Below are 25,160 nucleotides of genomic sequence, written 5' to 3' on the forward strand. Positions count from 1 at the left end.
ATACTTAGTTACACTTAACTAGATAATTTGCTTGAATTTGTAGTTGAAATGTGTTTGGTATTGGAAGTAGAAGATTATATATATTTGTTGGTAAATTATAAAAAACTACCTTAACTCAACCACAGTTTTATACCCCATCTTTAAAACATTTCAATGTCATACCTTATTTTCGAATTTGTTGCAATGTCATACCTTCTGTCAGTTTGTCTGTCAATTCTTCTATTAAATGCTGACGTGGCTTGAGGCGAGGCCTACTTTTTATTAAAAAAATTAAAATACAATTATTTAAATATTTTGATAAATATAATGTGGGATCCATCCACCTTCTTCCTATCCCACCCATCTCCCCCCACCCTTCCTCCCTTCACTCCAAAACCAGAACCCCCTTCTTCCCCACCCCCAACCTTCCTTCACCACCAAAACTAGAGCCCCCATCACCCACCCCCTTCTCCCAAAAATCCCCTTTCCCCAAAGATCCCCTCCCTTCTTCTTCATCTTCTTCTTCTAAGCAACCTGACCCAAAAATCCCCCATCATCCCTTCCGCCATCCCCCATCACTCGCCTACTTCTTTATCTCCAAATATGGGGATGGAGACCGAGAGCCTGAGACAGAGCGGACTTGAGAAACGAGAGCTCCTCCTCGATCATGTGTCGATGTTGAAAATAAAGACCGGAGCTGAGGTGGGTTTTTTGATGGATGAGTCGTACTCGGTGGTGATGTATTGGGGGAAGAGCTCGGCGGGGAGGTTCTCGTCTGAGATGGAGGTGTAGTGGGGAGGGAAGTGGTTGCGGGTGAAGCAGAAAGAGCAAATCCAGATCTTGGTGGCGTAATTGACGGTGGAGAAGGGGTTGAGGACGAAGCGGCAGGTGCGGCAGCGGAGGGGGGCGCGTAGGGGGAGGACGGGCATGGAGGGGAATGGCTTGATCAGAGTGTAGATGGTTGGGTGGAGAAGACGATCGAGTGGGGAGGATGAGGGCGAGGGAGAGTCACGGTGGGGTTTTGGTTTTGGAGTGAAGGGAGGAAGGGTGGGATAGGAAGAAGGTGGGTGGGTCCCACAAATTTTTTTTTTTAAATAAAAATATTTAAATAATTGTATTTAAATTTTTTAATAGAAAGTGGGTCATACCTCAAGCCACATTAACATTTAACAGATGAATTGATAGACAAACTGACATAAGGTATGAAATTGCAACAAATTCGAAGATAAGGTATGACATTAAAATGTTTTAAAGATGCGGGTATGAAACTGTGGTTGACACAATAGTTGAGATATATTTTTATAATTTACCCTATATTTGTTAGAATCGTAAACCGGCATGAACCGAACTGGAAAGGACGTAAACCAAAGCGTATGATTTTAGTAATAAATTTAAGCGAAACTCTACTGAATCGGTTCTGATTTGAAAGTGAAACCAGACCGAACCGAACCGTGGCCACCCCTTTGATCTAACATAGTTCATTTACATATTTTGGATCAAATGGTTTAAACAGGAGTCCAACAACTCTGCCGAACCTTGAGATTATTTAGCAATTTTGGTTGCCATAGAATCTCAGCGTTTTGTACATCTTGCTTAGGTAGGTTGATCAATAGGATTTAACGTTTGTTGGATTATGGAAGTTCTACTAAATCCTGTATCATTTGCACTGGTAGTCTTACTTTAATCGAAATAGAAGGGGGCGAAAGAGTTATACGACGAGTTCTAGTAAAACCACAGCCTTGTACTCCGATTATATAGACTGGTAGATACACTGTAACAACACACTTAGCTACTTAAGGAATTAACTTCCCTGCTGAACATTTCAGCAGATGTACTCCGATTATATAGACTGGTAGATACACTGTAACAACACACTTAGCTACTTAAGGAATTAACTTCCCTGCTGAACATTTCAGCAGGAATTCCTGCTTACATCAATTTCCGGATGGACACATGTCCAAGTTTTGATTAAAAAAATCAAAACTTGGACACGTGTCCATTCGGAATTGGGTGTAAGCATGACCTCCTGCTGAAATTTCAGCAGCAAACTTCTTGACACCATCGATGAAAACTATAATCTTCCATTTGTCAACGTTGTGGATTAAGTTTACCCCAAACCACTTGTCGTAGAGATGCGTAACTACTACTTTGTATTTCTAGTATTTGATATCTCCCCCACCCATCCTCTTAATAATAACAAGATGCGTTATGATTTTCCAGTATTTATATTTCCCCCACCCATCCCCTTAATAATAATAATAATAGTAATAATAATAATAATGTTTTAATAAACATAGACCATGTGTGCCAAATCCATCTTCCTCTGCTTGATGATCTCACTAATAATAATAATAATAATAATAATAATAATTTTTTAATAAACATAGAGAAGTCCGTCTTCCTCTGCTTGATGATCTCACTACTCATTATTCAATAAGGGGAGTTGACTTCTATTTATGGAAAATATACAAAATAATACAATATGATTTGATCAATAGCGTAGATGGTGCTTATAATCATGTCTGTACACACTAGTGTGACTTCGAAGAAATGCAGGAAGGAGGAATTTATAAAGATAAGGTTTACTTGCTGTTCGCTGCAAAAAAGGGCATTCAAAGGACAATTTTCCCAAGTTTTTCACCGCCGTTTTTACCGTTTGCTACAAAAAACAAATACTCCCCCCTTGCGAGCTCCTTCGTCAATTCCCATCACGAACTCTGAGTCCCTCTGAAAAAGTGATTAACTGAAATTTGAATTTTTTAGACCTTGTGTTTGGTTGTATCTAACGAGCCCTAATTCCAAACTTATGGTTTAGATATATAGAAAAGATATCTCGGGTACTTCATTGCTATCCATTATGCTCCCCACTTTCAGGCAAAGCAAAGCAAAAAATTCTAATTGAGTTGAGTTTTGATCATGCAGAGTAGTTAGACATCTGAATTACCAATCTTTATTATTATTGCAACAAACAAACGGATTACACTAAAAGCTAGTGAATCATACACTTGTAGATGACTTATCCAAACACAAAGATAAGACATGAGTTTATTATTATTGCTATAAACACACAGATTATAGCGAATTTCAAAACCAAAAAATAACGAAAAAAGTAGTGATGAAAACCAATGCCACTTTCGCAGAGAACACGATTGCATTCGCACATGCAACAAGCCTTTTAAACCCATAGGTGACCCAAATAGGACGAGTGAAGTCTCGTGAGGGTTTCCAGAGACGTTACCCACAAACATCATGCATAGTGATCATCAACATTTGACTTGGGAGACTGAGTAGATATCCACCCCTCCAGCATCAGGTGTTTTTTGGTTGAGGCGTAATTCGAATCTGTTTTCAATGAATGGCCTGGTTAAGAGGTCGCTTTGCAAGTGACGTAATCGGCAGTGCGTGATTAGGTTGTTGCCGTCAGGTGGTCCGACAGGCTCGACCTTGAACAATGTGCAAGCCCAATTGTCTTTGGTTTCGTTTCGGTCAGCAGCTGCGGCCAGGACCAATAGCCTGTTTTGGTCCACCCTTCTCAAGTAATTGCCGTTGTAGGAACATTTGATATGCACGTAATTCTTGTCGGCGTAGTCCTCATTGTTTGGCTTCTCGGTGGTGAACTTTATGAACCTGCTGTTTTCATTGTCCTCGGAAAACTGGACAATCTCATTAAGGTCGCTTTCTGCATCAAGTTGATAGCGCAAATACTTGTTGTTGGTATCTGCTTTCAGCAGAAAGGGGCTTGGTAGTACTGGTGGAGCCATGTTGTATAGTGTAGTTGGGATTGGGATGATCTCTCTTTTTTTCTTCTCTCTTGATGGTTTAATTTGCTTTCTGTGAATGTGTTGCTCCGTTCAAACCTGCAATTCTATTTATAAGAAATTAAGCACATGCTAGCTCAAGTTATGGTCTTTAATTAATATAAATTTCTTCAATCAGTTTCCCATCTCTTTCATTGATATGAACATGGCTGATCTCATTGGTGTGACGCAAGATTTGTTAAAATAGCTGATCGGATTGATTTATTTGTACAACTCTTCTGCCAATTCTGAAACTTGTACATATAATTCCTATTATAAAATAAATAAACAAAATCCAAAACTCATATAAAATAAATAGAGACATTTTATAGCATATATATAAAATAAGACTTTCTAACTTATTCAAGATTATAGTCACAAGATCGAATATACATTGATGGGTGCGCATTTTCCTTCATCATCTTTTCTGTGCTATTAATTTGTGCGATTGTCAACTTTCATAAATTACAATGGCTACAGGTAAAATGTCACTCTAGTTATGATAAATAGTAAAAGCATATGGCAAAATCTGTGCGGTCATTTTTGATCAAGCAAATTGTTGTAGGTCCAATGATGGGGCATATGACAAAAACTTATTTCTTGTTTAAAACAAAGCATAAATTTTCAATTTTGTTATAACATTTCAGAATATCAAAGGTTAACTCAATGGTTGTAAGCACCAAAGAGAAAAATGGTTAAGTGAATGTTATTACAATTAAATAAAACTGCTTGCATAGTATTTTACGAATAAGAAATTTTATAGAATATAGAATAAGTATTTTTTTAATAAAAAAATTTGGGATGGTATATTACACTAAAATATTTGTTGTAGACTTTAGATATGATCATAGAAAAAGACTTTGTAAAATGTCAAAAAAATTTATACCATGTGGAAAGACTAATTGCCAGATAATTAAAAGTTTTGCAACATGTAACCGACTTGGTTTCATAAGACCTATGTACATCTAGATGACTTGGTTGTTATTATTAATGTAAGACTTTCAGTTGATATTTCTTGAGGGTGAAACACCATTTGAGAAATGTTTTGGGCCTCATTACAATTTTTTCCACTTATTTTTTATGTTTCAGCTTAAATATTCTACTATAAATACATTTGTGGCTTAACAACTGGTAAAACCACTTCCAAATGTATTTTAAAGATTTTCTTAATGTCACAGAAAATATTTTACGAAAATCAAAGATTTGCATTTCCACAAAAAACGTGGGTTAACTCACGATTTTTTGTTGGTTTTGTAAATTCTTATAAATATCTTCATTAAATCTATTTGTTTTCACAAGGTACTTAAAATTAATGTAACTTTCTGTCGATATTCTTGAGTATAGACCCTTGTTAAGGCAAAGATTTGGGCCTCACTACAATTTTTTTTTCATTTATGTCTTAGGTTTCGGCTTTCACAAAGCACATGGCTGTAGATGTGAAGTTTTGATTAAAAATATTTGTAACATGACAGCATATGGCTATAGGCATGGAGTATTTGTTAACAATTAAAAGTTTTGTAACAAATAATTGACTTGGTTTTATAAGACCTACATCTAGACGACTTGGTTTTTAAAACAAATATAAGACGTTTTAAGTGGAAACTATTAAAGGTGATTTGGGTGAGTTACTTAATGATAAAATTGCTTTGGCTATTCTTGTACTTGAAAAGGTATTCTTGAAGGGACTTAAAAACTTTTGCATGAGGGGCTGCTATGGTGAATTGGAAACGATAAATTTTTTGACGGACAAATGAAATAAAATATGGTATTTTGCTTCATCATGCTGCTTGCCCACTCTTTGACGATATGGTTAAGGCTACTGTAGCTAATTATTGTTACCACAATGGTTTGGATCCACTATTACTTGTTTTACTAAAGGTGGTGGTTGAACAAATTCTTAGCATTCCTATTGGTTTTGATGCTTTGGCTGCTAAGTGTATTTGGACTAGAATAAATGATGGTAATTTTTCTGTTAAATCTGCTTATATGTTGGCTATTAATTCTAGTGGTTTTCCTAATTGGCGATGGAATCTCATTTGGAAACTTCATATTCCTCCAAAGTTAAGACTTTCTTATAGCTGCTCTCTCTTGATAAGATTCTCACTAATGAACAGAAGCTAAGGTCTTACATTAATTTTAGAAATATAGTGGTGAGGCAATGGTGAAAACTAATTGATTTAATGATGATTTTTGTACAAAATTTCAAAACTGACTAAAAACAGTGAGCATCTACGTTTTTGTGAGAAATGCAAATATTTAATCTTCCCAAAATATTCTTCGTTAGCATTAAGAGAATATTCATAAAGCATTTGGAAAGGTTTCTATCAATTATTGAGCCACAAATTTAGTTTGAATGGTATATTTAAAACCTAAAATTAAATGAAAAAAATTAATTGCAGAGAGCCCCAAATATTTGCCTTAGCGAGGGTCTATACTCAAGAATATCGACGGAAAACTATACATTAATTTTAAGTACCTCACGATAAGGCGAATGTGAAAACAAATGGATTTAATGATGATTTTCATACGAATTTGCAAAATCAATGAAAAACCGTGAGTTTAACACCCTCATTTTTTGTGAAAAATACAAATGTTTCATTTTCATAAAATAGTTTCCATGACATTAAGAAACTATTTACAAAACGTTTGGAAATGGTTTTACTAATTACTGAGCCACTGATGTACTTATATTAGTATATTTAAGCCGAAACCTAAAAAATAAGTGAAAAAAAATTGTAATGAGGTCCAAGACGTTTCTCAAACAATGTTTCACCCTCAAAAAACATCAACAGAAAATCTTATATTTGTTTTAAAAACCAAGTCAACTATATGTAGGTCTAATAAAACCAAGTCAATTACTTGTTACAAAACTTTTAATTGTTAACAAAGACACCACGCCTACAACCATGTGCTTTGTGAAAGCCAAAATCTAAAACATAAATGAAAAATATTGTAGTGAGGCCCAAATCTTTGCCTTAACAAGGGTCTATACCCGGGCATATCAATGGAAAGTTATACATTAATTTTATGTACCTCACGGTAAGGTGAATGTGAAAACAAATGGACTTAAGGAAGATTTTTATAAAAATTTACAAAACCGACAAAGAACTATGAGTTAGCTTGCATTTTTTTTGTGAAAAACAAATGCAAATCTTTCAGTTTCGTAAAATATTTTTTCATGACCTTAAGAAAATCATTATAATACATATGGAAGTGGTTTTACCAGTTATTAAGCTAAATGTATTTATAGTAGAATATTTAAGTCGAAACCTGAAAAATAAGTTAAAAAGTTATAATGAGACCCAAAACGGTTCTCAAAAGGTGTTTCACCCTCAAGAAATATCAACATAAACTCTTACATCAGTCTTTAACAACTAAGTCATCTAAATGTAGGTCTTATGAAACCAAGTGATCATTTGCGTGTTGCAAAACATTTAATTACCTGGCGACTACAAAAACTTTCCACATGGTATAAGTCTTTTTCTATGATCATATCCAAAGTCTACCACTAATATTTTAGTGTAATATAACATCCCAAATTTTTTATTAAAAAAATACTTATTCTATATTCTATAGAATTTCTTATTCGTAAAATAGTATGCAAGCAGTTTTATTTAATTCTAGTAACATTCATTTAACCATTTTTCTCTTTGGTGCTTACAACCATTGAGTTATAACCTTTGATGGTTCTGAAATGTGATAACAAAATTGAAAATTTATGCATCGTTTTAAAAAAAATAGAAGTTTTTGTCATATGCCCCATCATAATAGAAACTCACATGCTACAAAACAAAATTTCATAGCGACTCTACATCGACAAATATATATTTATTTGATGAAAATGCTTTTACTATTTATCATAACCACAGTGACATTTTACCTATAGCCATTGTACTTTATGAAAATTGACAGTAGCTCAAATTAAGAAAAGATGTTCGTGGAAAATGCACACCCATCAATGTATTCGATCTTGTAACTATAATCTTGTACAAATTAGAAAGTCTTATTTTATGTGCTATAAAAATTCTTTATTTATTGCCTATGAGTTTTGAATTTTATATATTATTTTATAATGGGAATCACATGTTTCAGAATTGGCAGAAGAGTCATACAAAGAAATCAATCCGATCAGCTATTTTAACAAATCTTTCGTCACACCAATGAGATCAGCCATGTTCATATCAATGAAAGAGACGGGAAACTGAGTGAGGAAATTAATATTAATTAAAGGCCATAACTTGAGCTAGCTTGTGCTTAATTTCTTATAAATAGGATAGCAGGTTTGAACTGAGCAACACATTCACAACAAGCAAATTAAATCATCAAGAGAGAAGAAAAAAGAGAGATCATCCCAATCCCAACGACACTATACATCATGGCTCCACCTGTACTACCAAGCCCCTTTCTTCTGAAAGCAGATATCAACAACAAATACTTGCGCTATCAACTTGATGCAGAAAGCGACCTCAATGAGATTGTCCAGTTTTCTGAGGACAATGAAAACAGCCGGTTCATAAAGTTCACCACCGAGAAGCCAAACAATGAGGACTACGCTGACAAGAATTACGTGCATATCAAATGCTCCTATAACGGCAACTACTTGAGAAGGGTGGACCAAAACAGGCTATTGGTCCTGGCCGCGGCTACTGACCGAAATGAAACCAAAGACAATTGGGCTTGCACATTGTTCAAAATCGAGCCTGTCGGGCCACCTGACAACAACAACCTAATCACGCGCTGCCGATTACGCCACTTGCAAAGTGACCTCTTAACCAGGCCATTCATTGAAAACAGATTTGAATTACGCCTCAGCCAAAAAACACCTGACGCTGGAGGGGTGGATATCTACTCCGTCTCCCAAGTTAAATGTTGATGATCACTATCCATGATGTTTGTGGGTAACGTCTCTGGAAACCCTCACGAGACTTCACTCGTCCCATTTGGGTCACCTATGGGTTTAAAAGGCTTGTTGCATGCGCTAATGCAATCGTGCTCCCTGCGAAAGTGGCATTGATTTTCATCACTACTTTTTTCCTTGTTTTTGGTTTTTGAATTTCCTGTAATCCATGTGTTTATAGAAATAATAATAAACTCATGTCTTATCTTTGCGTTTGGATAAGTTGTTTGCAAGTGTATGATTCACTAGCTTTTAGTGTAATCCGTGTGTTTGGTGCAATAATAATAAAGATTGATAATTCAGATATCTAACTACTTTGCATGTTCAAAACTCAAGTCAAAGAAAGTCCTTGCAAGATTGGATGGTATGCAGTTTACGGCATGCAGACAAGGAAATTACCGGTTAGCATTAGTGATCAACTTGACAGGTTAAATAAGAATTTCGTTTATTGCTCCACTCAATCTAAAAATGAAATTACTTGGTTAAATGGACCCAAGTTTGTCTTCTGAAGTCTCTTGGTGCGGTTGGCTTGAAAAACATTAGAGTTTTGTATTTGGCTCTTCTTGTTAAGAACTTTTGGAGATTGATGCAGGGAGAAACTGGTCTTTGGGCAAAAGTTTTAAGTGCAAACTATTAAAGGTGATATGGGTGAGTTACTAAATGATAAAATTGCTTTAGGCTATTCTTGTACTTGAAAAGGTATTCTTGAAGGGACTAAAAGACTTTTGCATGAGGAGCTACTATGGCGACTTGGAAACGATAAATTTTTTGACGGACAAATGAACTAAATGTGGTATTTTGCTTCATCATGCTACTTGTCCGCTCTCCGACGTTATGCTTAAGACTACTGTAGCTAATTATTGTTACAACAATGGTTTGGATCCACTATTACTTGTTTTACTAAAGGTGGTGGTTGAACAAATGCTTAGCATTCCGATTGCTTTTGACGATTTGGCTGCTAAGTGTATATGGACAGGAATAATTGATGGTAATTTTTCTGTTAAATATGCTTATATGTTGGTCATTAATTCTAGAGGTTTTCCTAATTGGCGATGGAATCTCAATTGGAAACTTCATATTCGTCCAAAGTTATGAGTTTCTTATGGTTGCTCTCTCGTGATAAGATTCTCACTAATGAACAAAAGTTGAAAGTCTTACATTAATTTTAGAAATATAGTGGGAAGGCAAAGGTGAAAACTAATTGATTTAATGATGATTTTTGTACAAAATTTCAAAACCGACTAAAAACAGTGAGCACCCACGTTTTTGTGAGAAATGCAAATATTTTATCTTCCCAAAAAAATTTTCGTTAGCATGAAGAGAATATTTATAAAGCATTTGAAAAGAGTCACAAGTTTAGTTTGAACAGTACATTCAAACCGAAACATAAAATTAAATGAAAAAAAATTAATTGTAGGGAGCCCAAATATTTGCCTTAGCGAGGGTCTATATACTCAAGAATATCGATGGAAAGCTATAAATTAATTTTAAGTACCTCACGATACAGCGAATGTGAAAACAAATGGACTTAATGATGATTGTCATAGGAATTTGCAAAATTAATAAAAAAACTATGAGTGTTAACCCTTATTTTTTTTGGAAAATACAAATGTTTCATTTTCATAAAATATTTTCCATGACATTAAGAAACTGTTTACAAGATGTTTGGAAATGATTTTATCATTTATTGAGCCACAAATGTACCTATAGTAGTATATTTAAGCCGAAACCTAAAAAATAAGTGATTTTTTTTATGAGGTCCAAGACGTTTCTCAAACGGTGTTTCACCCTTAAAAAATATCAACAGAAAGTCTTATATTTGTTTTAAAAACCAAGTAATCTAGACGTCGGTCTTATAAAACCAAGTCAATTACTTGTTACAAAACTTTTAGGGTTGTGATTTTCACACACCCTTAACTACTTTTCCCACACCCCTTTCTATTTTTTAATACTTAATTGGTATTCTACTATTTAATCTTCTATATATACCCTTCCTACCTTTTGATGGTAATATTAAATAGGGAGGGGTATATATGGAAGATTAAATAGTAGGATACCAATTAATTATTAAAAAATATGAAGGGATGTGGGAAAAGTAGTTTAGGGTGTGTGAAAATCACAACCCTTACAATTGTTAACAAAGACTCCACGCCTACAGTCGTGTGCTTTGTGAAAGCCGAAACCTAAAACATAAATGAAAAATATTGTGGTGAGGCCCAAATCTTTGCCTTAACAAGGGTCTATACTCAGGAATATTGATGGAAAGTTATACATTAATATTATGTACCTCATTGTAAGGCAAATGTGAAAATAAATGGACTTACTGAAGGTTTTTATACAAATTTACAAAACAGACAAAGAACCGTGAGTTAACTCACGTTTTTTGTGAAAAAAAAAAAAAAATGCAAATCTTTCAGTTTCGTAAAATATTTTTTCTCAACATTAAGAAAATCATTATAATACATATGGAAGTGGTTTTACCAGTTATTAAGCCACAAATGTATTTATAGTAGAATATTTAAGCCGAAACCTAACAAATTAATGAAAAAGTTGTAATGAGGCTCAAAACGTTTCTCAAAAGCTGTTTCACCCTCAAGAGATATCAACAGAAAGTCTTACATTAGTCATTAACAACCAAGTCATCTAAATGAAGGTCTTATGAAACCAAGTGATCATTTACGTGTTACAAAACTTTTAATTGCCCGGCGACTACAAAAATATTTCCACATGGTATAAGTCTTTTTCTATGATCATATCCAAAGTCTACCACTAATACTTTAGTGCGTAGTATAACATCCCAATTTTTTAATTAAAAAAATACTTATTCTATATTCTATAAACTTTCTTATTCGTAAAATAGTATGCAAGCAGTTTTATTTAATTCTAGTAACATTCACTTATCCATTTTCCTCTTTGGTGCTTACAATCATTGAGTTATAACCTTTGATAGTTCTGATATGTGATAACAATATTGAAAATTTATGCATTGTTTTAAACAAGATAGAAGTTTTTGTCATATGCACCATCATAATAGAAACTCACATGCTACAAAAAAAAAAAAAATTTCATAACAACTCTACGCCGACAAATATATATTTGCTTGATGAAAATGATCGCACTAACTTTGCGATATGCTTTTACTATCTATCATAACATTTTACCTGTAGCCATTGTACGCTATGAAAGTTGACAGTTGCTCAAATTAAGAAAAGATGTTCGTGGAAAATGCGCACCCATCAATGTATTCGATCTTGTAACTATAATCTTGTACAAGTTAGAAAGTCTTATTTTATTTACTATAGAAAGTCTTTTTCTATGATCATATCCAAAGTCTACCACTAATATTTTAGTGTAATACCACAGCCCAATTTTTTTATTAAAAAAATACTTATTCTATATTCTTTAAAATTTCTTATTCGTAAAATAGTATGCAAGCAGTTTTATTTAACCATTTTTTATCTTTGGTGCTTCCAACCATTGAGTTAACCTTTGATAGTTTTGAAATGTGATAACAAAATTGAAAATTTATGTGCTATAAAAAGTCTTTATTTATTTCATATGAGTTTTGGATTTTATATATTATTTTATAATGGGAATCACATATCAATGTTTCAGAATTGGCAGAAGAGTCATACAAAAAAATCAATCCGATCAGCTATTTTAACAAATCTCGCGTCACACCAATGAGATCAGCCATATTCATATCAGTGAAAGAGACGGGAAACTGAGTGAGGAAATTAATATTAATTAAAGACTATAACTTGAGCTAGCTTGTGCTTAATTTCTTATAAATAGGATAGCAGGTTTGAACTGAGCAACACATTCACAGCAAGCAAATTAAATCATCAAGAGAGAAGAAAAAAGAGAGATCATCCCAATCCCAACTACACTATACATCATGGCTCCACCTGTACTACCTAGCCCCTTTCTGCTGAAAGCAGATATCAACAACAAATACTTGCGATATCAACTTGATGCAGAAAGCGACCTCAATGAGATTGTCCAGTTTTCCGAAGACAATGAAAACAGCCGGTTCATAAAGTTCACCACCGAGAAGCCAAACAATGAGGACTACGCTGACAAGAATTACGTGCATATCAAATGCTCCTACAACGGCAACTACTTGAGAAGGGTGGACCAAAACAGGCTATTGGTCCTGGTCGCGGCTACTGACCGAAACGAAACCAAAGACAATTGGGCTTGCACATTGTTCAAAGTCGAGCCTGTCGGACCACCTGACAACAACAACCTAATCATGCGCTGCCGATTACGCCACTTGCAAAGCGACCTCTTAACCAGGCCGTTCATTGAGAACAGATTCGAATTACGCCTCAGCCAAAAAACACCTGACGCTGGAGGGGTGGATATCTACTCCGTCTCCCAAGTTAAATGTTGATGATCACTATGCATGATGTTTGTGGGTTACGTCTCTGGAAACCCTCACGAGACTTCACTCGTCCCATTTGGGTCACCTATGGGTTTAAAAGGCTTGTTGCATGCGCTAATGCAATTGTGTTCCCTGCGAAAATGGCATTGATTTTCATCACTACTTTTTTCCTTGTTTTTGGTTTTTGGATTTCTCTTTAATCCATGTGTTTATAGCAATAATAATAAACTCATGTCTTATCTTTGTGTTTGGATAAGTCGTTTGCAAGTGTATGATTCACTAGCTTTTAATGTAATCTGTGTGTTTGTTGCAATAATAATAAAGATTGATGATTCAGATGTCTAACTACTCTGCATGTTCAAAACTCAAGTCAAAGAAACTCTTTAGAAGATTGGATGGTATGCAGTTTACGACATTCAGATGTCGAGCTCTTTATCCTTTTTCCGCCACTCGTGGTCCCATGGCAACCATCTCCGATGATCAAGGTAACAAACTTTTCTGGCGTGCCAACCAAATGTTACATCATCCTTGCATATAGGGCATGCCATATAACCCTTAGTGCTCCACTAGAAATCATTGCATATGTAGGAAAATGGTTCAGAGTCCACATAACTACTACCCGCAAAGTGAACATCTTCTCAATGGACTTATCTTACATGCGCACACCGTTTGTCCATAAATCTTTTAGTTCATCAACCAACGACCTTAAGCAAACATCGATTGACCTGTGAGGATCCTCAGTTATCAAAAGAGTCATCATTATGTATTATTTTTTCATGCATTTCCAAGGCGGCAAACTATATTGGAATACGAAAATCGACCAAGTGTTGTGGTGTTGGTTTAGAACCTTAAATAGACTGAATCTGTCAGTGGCAAGTCGCAATCTAACATTCCGGGGATCAGCAGCAAACTCGGGGAACATTCGATCGAACTCTTTCCATGCCTCCTCATCTGCAGGATGCCTCATCACATCGTCGTCTACCCGTTTTTCCTTGTGCCATCTAATGTTTGTGGTAGTATGCATCAACAAATACAATCGCTGCAACCTAGGTTTCAGGGGCAGATAATGCATGACTTTTTGTGGGATCTTAGTCGTTTTATTCTAAAATGTCATTTTGAAGCTTGACTCATTGCATACAGGGCATTTATCTAATGCTTTATTCTCTTTGTAAAATAAAATACAATTGTTTTTGCAAGCGTGAATTTTTTCATAACCCAATCCAAGACCATTCAACACCTTTTGTGCATGTCTATGGTCTTTCAGCAAACAATTGTCCTTCGGAAGCATTCTTTTGAAAACCCCCAAAAAGTAATCGAACATTGGTTCAGCATACGGTACTTTTTTTTTTCCGTGCATTAGTTCCACAATGGTCATGAGAACGAAAAAGCTCTTGCACCCCAGGTATACCACTTGGTTGGCATTTTGTAATAGTTTTTCATATTGTTTGAACTATGCAATGTCCATTGGTGTAGGCACGTCATCTTCCCCTTCCTGATTGGTGTTTGTCGATGCAAATGGAAAAACATCATTTAAAATATCCACGACTTGTTCATTAGGATCCACAATAAGTTCAACATCGTCCATTCTTGTGGCGTTTGAAGGTGAAACATTGTCTAATTGTTCCCCATAATGGTTCCAAGTATTATTTGTCTCAATTATTCCATTCCTTACTAAATGAAATCGAACATTTTTAATTGTCTCATTTAACGTGTTGTTACACCTGTTATAAGGACACCGGATTCTAGTTGCACTTGAGTTGTGTGTACATGCAAAGTCAATAAAATCCTCTGTTCCATCCAAGTATTCGTCCGTGCATCTATTCGGGTTTTGTATCCACGTCCTGTCCATAATTCCTGGAACCACAATAACAATACAACAATCACTGCAACTTCATACAAATGATAGTGTCACCTTATGCCTTCGGTAAAGGCCCTATCCCATTCGAGAATGTATAGTCATGTCACGTAATATACGGCTATATCAAATTAGATTTCGATGTGGATGAATTTGGGCAACATCTCGGTACAGTTCTTCAGGTGTACAATGTAGATATAAAATACCAAAGTGCCATTCGAAGAACGTACAGAGATGACACTGAAATTTCCACAACCGAAACCTAATCCTTGAACCATAAACTACGCGCCATAACTATGCATTCCCAAACTATCCAAATAATGGGACAATTCAAGAATTAATTGGACCGTAGTCATGCTTTCGCATCCATGCGCGAAATCCAACTAATCCTCGAACGGGAAACTAAGTTTTACTAAAAATAAATAAAAAGTACAAAGTTAATTTCAATTAACTTTGTACATCACAACACCTATTTGTACGTCATATACAAATTTAACAACATAATACAATTATAATTTCCCAACACAATATAAACATAACAAACTAAGTTCAACATAATTTTATTAATTTGATATTTAAAAAAAATAAAACGAAGAAAATACCTTCTTAATCGTTCTCCACCAAGCGCTAATCACACACAATATCCCCATAGACAACAAAATTAATGGCGTTAGTATGAATTTATATTAATACATTTACCCTAAACAAAAAAAATGCTTACTAGACACACCAAGATAGCTTGATCAACCTAGAGAAGAAGATGGAGGGAGTAGATGATGAAATTGAGAGAAAATGGAAATGATGGATGCTGGATTCAGCAAAATCGAAGGGATGAGTATAGAGGCACAATTTGCATTTTTTTTTGCAGTTTGCCTCTGCACATGGCTGAATCTAGGTTAAAAAGTTCATTTTTGGACGAATGATTTTGCGCGACGAACAATGTCTTCATCACACAAATGTTATTTGCGCGACTAACATAGTTTTCATCGCGCAACATTTCCGCGACAAAAAAAAATCATTCGTCGCGCAAGTTTACCATTTTTTATTTCATTTCCTTTACTTTATAATTTATTCTTTTCAACAAATTGTGCAACGAAAACATGTATCGTCACACAATGCATTTTTTTATTTTTTATTTTTATGTTTTTATGTTTTATTTTGTATGTATTGTAAATTTTGATTTTATTATAAATCAAAAACTCAAACCTAATTAAACGTTAAATTAATTAACAAAACTAATTTACTATCCCAAATAGAAATTATAATTAATGTAAATATTAATACTCATCCACATAACATATATTTATTAATTAAATAAAATATAAAGTCCACAAAATCTTATTTAAAAAAAAAAAAAAAAAAAACCAACCCTCCTCAACTTCAATCCTCCCTCGCCCACAACACATCAAACTTCCACTGCAGGAAAATTTGCTTGAAAAGCCCATCCACATAAATTTGCTGCTTCTTATTGCTTTCATCAACATCCCAATGAACCTACCTTAATGCCAATAACAATAAATTAGTAATTTAAAAAAAATATTACGTTTTAACAAAAATAATTGTTCATTATTTACTACAAACTTACCGATAACTCCATCAACATGGACTTCTTCAACTCCTCATAGACCTTTTTCCAAGATTCAAACTCGACAGAACAATCCCTCCGCTCCAAATTCTCAATGTCACACCTAAGTTCGGTGTACGCCTCAACCATATTTTTACCTTCAAAGTACGGCACTTGCTTCCATCAATACCTCTCTAATCGCACTACAAGTTTCTTTTTACCAGAACCTTCTGCAGAATCGGCCATTCTTTTTGAAACAGAAAAAAAAAAAATTTGAAAACTAGGGTTTTGAAACTGAGCTTATATAGCACTAGGATACCTTTGCGCAAAAAATTTGAAAACTAGGGTTTTGAAACTGTGTTTATATAGCACTAGGATACCTTTGCACGACAAAACCATTTGTTGCGCAAATAGCCATGTTAGTCGCACAAAACGCGTCTTATATGCGCAATAAATGAGAAGGTTTGAACACAATTTGACCGTGCTTTGTGCGACAAACAGTTGTTGTTCGTCACGCAAAGTTATGTTAAGCGACGAACGTAGCGTCGCACAATATATTTAGCGACAAATGTTCAAAATATATTTAATACCTTAAATATTTATTCTAAAAATAATTAATACTTTAAATATTTATTTTATAAATAATTAATACCTAAAATATTATTCTATATATAATTAATACCTTAAATATTTATTCTATAAATAATTAATGCCTTAACCCATACAATTATTTTGAGCATAAGTACGATATTCGTTGAAGATTGAAAACATATACAAACCGAGGATAGGGTGCTTACATTAGGCCTCAATAAAAAATAAAAAAAAAACCAAACAGGAATTAAGACCTAATTAAGTCCAAATACATAACTTGTAAAAAAAAAAAAAAAACCTTAAATTTAAATATTGCCACACAAAGCATAAATTTAAAACTACTATTTCGATGGTTCTGGTCCATTCCGTAAGACTTTATAATGCCATCGATTGTAACCTTCCTCGAACGCATCATCCATCAACTTCATCAACTGTTCATTTGTATCATCATCAAGAGTATACTTACACTGTTACACATATATGCAAATAATTAATTCCAACATATAACTAACAATTTCACAAACTTAATTATTGATCCATCAACAATATACTTACTAAAAGTTCATCCATCACAACTTTCTTCACATTTATGGGCACATCTTTCCAAGAACGCCACTCAGCAGTGGGACAATTATTCCCCATGGCTACAACAATTGTTTGCGCGAACTCAAAATGTTCCCTCAAATCATGTGGGTTGGCATTGTGCACCTTCTCATCCTTGTTTTTATCCTCCATCACAGCACGAACAAAATTGTGAAGAATAAGGACAGCAGACATGCATATTTATATGAAGGTTAGGGCCTTTGCGCGACGAAGGATTTGTCGTGCTAACATCTATATTAAATGTGGTATTGATTCATATGATTCACCTGTAGTGAATGACCAAAACTGACAGGAACTTGTGCGACGAATCCTTGGTTGTGCAAATGTCCCCTTTTCGTCGTGCAAGTTTTTCGCACCAAAAAAAATTACCCCGCGTTTTCTTCCTGACTTTACGTGATGACAACAAGTATTCGTCGCGCTAAGTATTCTTATGCGACGAATATTTTTGTCGCGTAAATTTTTTTTTCTATTATGTCTATTTTGCGCGACGAAAAGTTTTTTCCATCGCTCAAGTACGTCTTGTGCGATGAAATATTGTTCGTCGTGCAAGCGGTTTTTTCTACTAGTGTTGTAGGATTGGTTGGTATGCAGTTTACGCCATGCAGACAATGAAATTACTGGTTATCATTTGTGACCAACTTGGTAGGTTAAATAAGCATTTCGTCTAGTGCTCCACTCAATCTAAAAATAAAATTACTTGGTTAAATGGACTCATACGAGAACTTCCCAGTGGGTCACCCATCATAGAAGTGCTCTCGCGCACTACTCCCTTAATTTCGGAGTTCCCATGGAACCCGAAGCCAGTGAGCTCCCAAAAGGCCTCGTGCTAGGTAGGGACGGGAATATACATATAAGGATCACTCCCCTGGGCGATGTAGGATATTACATGTTGGCCATTAATTCTAGTGGTTTTCCTAATTGGTGATGGAATCTCATCTAGAAACTTCATATTCCTCCAAAGTTAAGAGTTTCTTATGGCTACTCTTTCTTGATAAGATTCTCACTAATGAACAAAAGCTGAAAGTCTTATATTAATTTTAGAAATATGGTGGTAAGGCAAAGGTGAAAACTAATTGATTTAATGATGATTTTTGTATAAAATTTCAAAACTGATTAAAACAGTGAGCACCCATGTTTTTGTGAGAAATGCAAATATTTTATCTTCCCAAAATATTTTTCGTTAACATTAAGAGAATATTTATAAAGCATTTGGAAAGAGCCACAAATTTAGTTTGAATGGTATATTTAAACCCAAACCTAAAATTAAATCAAAAAAATTTATTGTAGGGATCCCCAAATATTTGCCTTAGCAAGGGTCTATACTCAAGAATATTGACGGAAAGCTATACATTAATTTGAAGTGCCTCACGATAAGCTGAATGTGAAAACAAATGGACTTAATGATGATTTTCATATGAATTTGCAAAATCAATAAAAAAACCTTGAGTGTTAACCCTCATTTTTTTGTGAAAAATATAGATGTTTCATTTTTGTAAAATATTTTCCATGACATTAAGAAACTATTTGCAAGATGGTTGGAAATGGTTTTACCAATTACTGAGCCACATATGTACTTATAGTAGTATATTTAAGCTGAAACCTAAAAAATAAATGAAAAAAATTGTAATGCGGCCCAAGACGTTTGTCAATCGGTGTTTCACCGTCAAAAATATCAACATAAAGTCTTATATTTGTTTAAAAAACAAAGTCATCTAGATGTAGGTCTTATAAAACCAAGTCAATTACTTGTTACAAAACTTTTAATTGTTAAAAAAGAATCCACACCTAGAGCCATGTGCTTTGTGAAAGCCGACACCTAAAGCATAAATGAAAAATACTGTAGTGAGGCCCAAATCTTTGCCTTAACAAGGGTATATACTCAGGAATATCGATGGAAAGTTATACATTAATTTTATGTACCTCACAGTAAGGCGAATGTGAAAACAAATGGACTTAATGAAGATTTTTATACAAATTTACAAAACCGAAAGAGACCTATGAGTTAATTCACGTTTTTTGTGGAAAAAAAAAATGCAAATCTTGCAGTTTCGTAAAATATTTTTTCGTGACACTAAGAAAATCATTATAATACATATGGAAGTGGTTTTACCAGTTATTAAGTCACAAATGTATTTATAGTAAAATATTTAAACCGAAACCTAAAAAATAAGTGAAAAAATTGTAATGAGGCCCAAAACGTTTCTCAAAAGTGTTTCACCCTCAAGAAATATCAACATAAAGTTACATTAGTCTTTAACAACCAAATCATCTAAATGTAGGTCTTATGAAACCAAGCGATCATTTACCTGTTACAAAACTTTTAATTACCTGGCGACTACAAAAATCTGTCCACATGGTAGAAGTCTTTTTGTATGATCATATCCAAAGTCTACCACTAATATTTTAGTGTAATATAACATCCCAATTTTTTATTAAAAAAATACTTATTCTATATTCTATAAAATTTCTTATTCGTAAAATGGTATGAAAGCAGTTTTATTTAATTCTAGTAACATTTACTTAACCATTTTTCTCTGTGGCGCTTACAACCATTGAGTGAACCTTTGATAGTTCTGAAATGTGATAAAAAAATCGAAAATTTATGCATTGTTTTAAACAAGATAGAAGTTTTTGTCATATGTCCCATCATAATAGAAACTCACATGCTACAAAACAAAATTTCATAGTGACTCTACACCGACAAATATATATTTACTTCATGAAAAATGACCGTTCTGACTTTGCGATATGCTTTTACTATGTATCATAACCACAGAGACATTTTACCCGTAGCCATTGTACTTTATGAAAGCTGGCAGTCGCTCAAATTAAGAAAACATGTTCATGGAAAATGCGCACCCATCAATATATTCGATCTTGTAACTATAATCTTGTACAAGTTAGAAAGTCTTATTTTATGTGCTATAAAAAGTCTTTATTTATTTCATATGAGTTTTGGATTTTATATATTATTTTATAATGGGAATCACATCTACATGTTTCAGAATTGGCGGAAGAGTCATACAAAGAAATCAATCCGATCAGCTATTTTAACAAATCTTGCGTCACACCAATGAGATCAGCGATATTCATATCAATGAAAGAGACGGGAAACTGAGTGAGGAAATTAATATTAATTAAAGACCATAGCTTGAGCTAGCTTGTGCTAATTTTCTTATAAATAGGATAGCAGGTTTGAACTGAGCAACACATTCACAACAAGCAAATTAAATCATCAAGAGAGAAGAAAAAGAGAGATCATCCCAATCCCAACCACACTATACATCATGGCTCCACCTGTACTACCAAGCCCCTTTCTGCTCAAAGCAGATATCAACAACAAATATTTGCGCTATCAACTTGATGCAGAAAGCGACCTCAATGAGATTGTCCAGTTTTCTGAGGACAGTGAAAACAGTCGGTTCATAAAGTTCACCACCGAGAAGCCAAACAATGAGGACTACGCCGACAAGAATTACGTGCATATCAAATGCTCCTATAACGGCAACTACTTGAGAAGGGTGGACCAAAACAGGCTATTGGTCCTGGCCGCGGCTACTGACCGAAACGAAACCAAAGACAATTGGGCTTGCACATTGTTCAAAGTCGAGCCTGTCGGACCACCTAACAACAACAACCTAATCACGCGCTGCCGATTACGTCACTTGCAAAGCGACCTCTTAATCAGGCCGTTCATTGAAAATAGATTTGAATTACGCCTCAGCCAAAAAACACCTGACGCTGGAGGGGTGGATATCTACTCCGTCTCCCAAGTTAAATGTTGATGATCACTATGCATGATGTTTGTGGGTAACGTCTCTGGAAACCCTCACGAGACTTCACTCGTCCCATTTGGATCACCTATGGGTTTAAAAGGCTTGTTGCATGCGCTAATGCAATCGTATTCCCCGTGAAAGTGGCATTGAATCTCATCACTACTTTTTTCCTTGTTTTTGGTTTTTGAATATCGCTGTAATCCATGTGTTTATAGCAATAATAATAAACTCATGTCTTATCTTTGTGTTTGGATAAGCCGTTTGCAAGTGTATAATTCACTAGCTTTTAGTGTAATCCATGTGTTTGTTGCGATAATAATAAAGATTGATAATTCAGATGTCTAACTACTCTGCATGTTCAAAACTGAAGACAAAGAAACTCCTTGCAAGATTGGATGGTATGTAGTTTACGCCATGCAGACAATGAAATTACTGGTTATCATTTGTGATCAACTTGACAGGTGAAAAAAGAAATTTGTCTAGTGCTCCACTCAATCTTAAATTAAAATTACTTGGTTAAATGGACAAAAGTTTGTCTTCCGAAGTCTCTCGGTGCGGTTGGCTTGAAAAACATTAGAGTTTTGTATTTGGCTCTTCTTGTTATGAACTTTTGGAGATTGATGCAGGGAGAAACCGGTCTTTGGGCAAATGTTTTAAGTGGAAACTATTAAAGGTGGTATGCGTGAGTTACTCAATGATAAAATTGCTTTAGGCTATTCTTGTACTTGAAAAGGTATTCTTGAAGGGACTAAAAAACTTTTGCATGAGGGGCTACTATGGCAAATTGGAAACGATAAATTTTTTGACGGACAAATGAACTAAATGTGGTATTTTGAACTTCGTTTTAGTTCCGAATCCAATTCTGCTTGCACTCACGCGTTCGTAGCTACAAGTGCAACGTGAATAAATTAAAAGAACAATTATTACATGTCATAGAGTGAAAATCAACGGAAGTCAACGTTTTCGTCATTAGGGGCAATTTTGTAACCCTATAATTTGATGAGTTGACTGATGAGTCCTTACTTGGCATAGGGTAGTTTGTTGTCTCGCTTAGTGAGCAATAGCAATGGCTAGATGTGGTATTCGACCTTGAGTTATGAAATATGTGGTCTCATCTACCAACGATGACTTTAGTTGGTCTTATTCTGCCGCGATGACTTTGTGTGTCCTTGCTTTTCGTCAGTGATCGGGTGTAGTCGCCGATATGAATTTGTTGCATCTATCATCTTTGTGACATACTTGTGTGGGTGGTGTACGTATTTTTTATACACGTGGTAACTATTTTAGGTGTTTTACTGAAGTTGTTTGTTTGGGCTTGTTCACAAACAATTTTTTGGTCACTAGAATAATGTATCCAATTGGCACATCTGTATTGATTTGTTATGTTTAATGCCATATAAATCCATCACTTCTTGTAAATAAAAAATAAAAAATAAAAAAGAGTGGAGAATTGATTGAAACATGTTAAAAAGTAGAGACTTGAAACAAAGATAAGATGCAAAATTAGAGATGTAATGTGGGGTACCACTCGTGTTCTGATGATAATAAAAAATTTCTCCTTATGTTCCTTCTCAAATCAGGAAAGTACTTCGAAAGAAGGGCCATGTCCTAGAACCCCTTCTTTCTGGGACTATTTGGCAGTTTATTGTTCAACATACAAAGGCAGCTAAATCTTCAAAAGCATCCAAAGCCTCAAACAGATGGATTCACTCTCGTTTAATGCATTTAGAGGGGTTTTGCGGTATCAGAATCATTAGAGCCATACTTGCCTTTGAAGCAAGCTATAAAACTGAAGAATGCCATAGCGCGCATGATCAGCAGTAAATTCTGCAACTTTTTTTTTTTTTCAACTCTTTTACAGCAGGAAGTTTCACAAAATGTTGTGGAAACATATCCTCATTATTCGTAAATCAACAAATGTCAGAGACCAAACCATCAAGATACATACTAGCAGACTCTTTTGCTTGGTGTCACTCAAAGAGTATGATTAATCATTAGCATAAAATCGTTTCAGTGATGAGTAGCGTAGGAAGAGTGCATAATTAGGCATACGGGGCTGCTTACTCTGGTGGGGTCACTGTGCGAAACAGCAAGAACCATTTTCTTGTGACTTAATACCCCACATGTTTGCTGACTTTAGATTGCAAAGAACTCATAGTTTCCTGTTCTGCCACAGAACAATTTATGAATGAATGTTGACATAAATTGATACCAACTTCATATTCAAAAAAATGGGTAGAATTTGTTCTACCACCTCCTTTAGTAAAACAAGTAATAGTGGATCCAAACCATTATTGTAACAATAATCAGCTATAGTAACCTTAAGTATATCGTCACAGCATATTTGGGATTTAAAAGTGTAATTGCAACAAATTTATTAATCTTTAACAAAAATGTTTCGGTTGCAAGAAAATAACAGAAATAACAACCTAAGGTAACCGACTCATTATTTCTCTCCAATCCCCTTTGGAACACACGACTATATAAGCCGCGGCCACCCACTACAAAGATTAAGTCCAAAATTCTCTCTCAAGAAACCCAACCCAGACCTCTCCTCTCTCTTTTTCTCCACACACACACACACACACACACTCTCTCTCTCCCCTCTTTTTTCTCTTTGCTCTCTGCCCCCTCTTTCTCTAACCTTGACAATGGCAGCTACGAAGATGGTGATGCGTGGTGGCGCACACAGATTTCAGTCTCTCTCTGATCTGCATTTGGTGAAAGGATCCCAGGAAGCAGTTCAGAAAACCAAGGAGGATCTTGCCAGAAACATCGAGTGCCTCAAGCTCTGGACTCATACCTTTGTACAGACCAAGGAAAACCTACAACTAGCCATCGATCTTGGCAAGTAGCACCACTGGAATGCTTCTTTTAGCGCCAGCCGCAGTAACCATCAACGCAAAGATATGCAAACTTGCAGACGCTTCCAAGGTCGATTTGAAATTCCAAAGAATCACCGACATTGTTGAGACAAGCCATAAGGTGACCATTGTGCAGCAACAGGGCAAAAAGGGAACAACGAAAAGGGGAAAGGGCAAATAGACAGAGGAACAAAACCACATGAACAAGAGGGGCAGAATGGGAAGAGTGAAAGGGCAAATTGGGGAAGTCGAAGGTTCTTTTAGGGGTGGGCACAGTCCGGTTTGATTCAGTTTCTCTCTCAAACTGGAACCGAACTGGCTATTCTTGAGGGTTCCGGTGTGGTTCGGTTCTACCTAAAATAATCATTAAAACTGTGTAGTTCAGCGTGTAACGGTTTTGGTTCGGTTTCACTGGTTTCAATTCGATTTCTTACAAATCCTTCCTTTCAAGATCAAACCCATTTTTTCAACCAAAAATCAATGAGAAGGAGAGAGTGTGGGTGTGGAGTCGGCAATGAAAGAAATGGGAAGAAGAGGACAAGAAGACGAGGGCTGGGTGTAAATTCGAGAATTGATGAATGAGAGAGAAAAGGTTGAAGGTGAGAGTCTGAGAGAGGAATGTGCGGTTGACCTTGAGTGTGGAGCAATAATGAGAAATGGAGATTGAGAGCTAGGGTATTTTATGTAATTGTATGGATTGGGCTTTTGAATGAATGAGATAAGTGTGATAGAAATGATTTGGGCTTAAGAAAAATAAGATAGACTTGGACTTGGCAAAACAGTGGGTAAATAAGATTGGGCCTAATATGCAATAAAACCCATATAAATATATCCTCACGGTTCGGTT

The 25,160-nt window shown here is 35.1% G+C and overlaps 3 protein-coding genes across 3 annotated transcripts; 2 read left to right on the top strand and 1 right to left on the bottom strand.

The window, feature by feature from the left end:
• Positions 1 to 3,242: 3,242 nt before the first annotated feature.
• Positions 3,243 to 3,740, bottom strand: LOC137727584 (uncharacterized). The gene has a single exon (XM_068466422.1). The coding sequence runs from the start codon at positions 3,738 to 3,740 to the stop codon at positions 3,243 to 3,245; it is 498 nt and encodes a 165-aa protein (XP_068322523.1).
• Positions 3,741 to 8,151: 4,411 nt separating this feature from the next.
• On the top strand, positions 8,152 to 8,649 carry LOC137727585 (uncharacterized). The gene has a single exon (XM_068466423.1). The coding sequence runs from the start codon at positions 8,152 to 8,154 to the stop codon at positions 8,647 to 8,649; it is 498 nt and encodes a 165-aa protein (XP_068322524.1).
• A 3,922-nt stretch (positions 8,650 to 12,571) lies between these two features.
• On the top strand, positions 12,572 to 13,069 carry LOC137727586 (uncharacterized). The gene has a single exon (XM_068466424.1). The coding sequence runs from the start codon at positions 12,572 to 12,574 to the stop codon at positions 13,067 to 13,069; it is 498 nt and encodes a 165-aa protein (XP_068322525.1).
• The last annotated feature ends 12,091 nt before the right edge of the window (positions 13,070 to 25,160 follow it).

This window comes from Pyrus communis, chromosome 3, assembly GCF_963583255.1.
Source record: "Pyrus communis chromosome 3, drPyrComm1.1, whole genome shotgun sequence".
NCBI classification, from domain to species: domain Eukaryota; kingdom Viridiplantae; phylum Streptophyta; class Magnoliopsida; order Rosales; family Rosaceae; genus Pyrus; species Pyrus communis.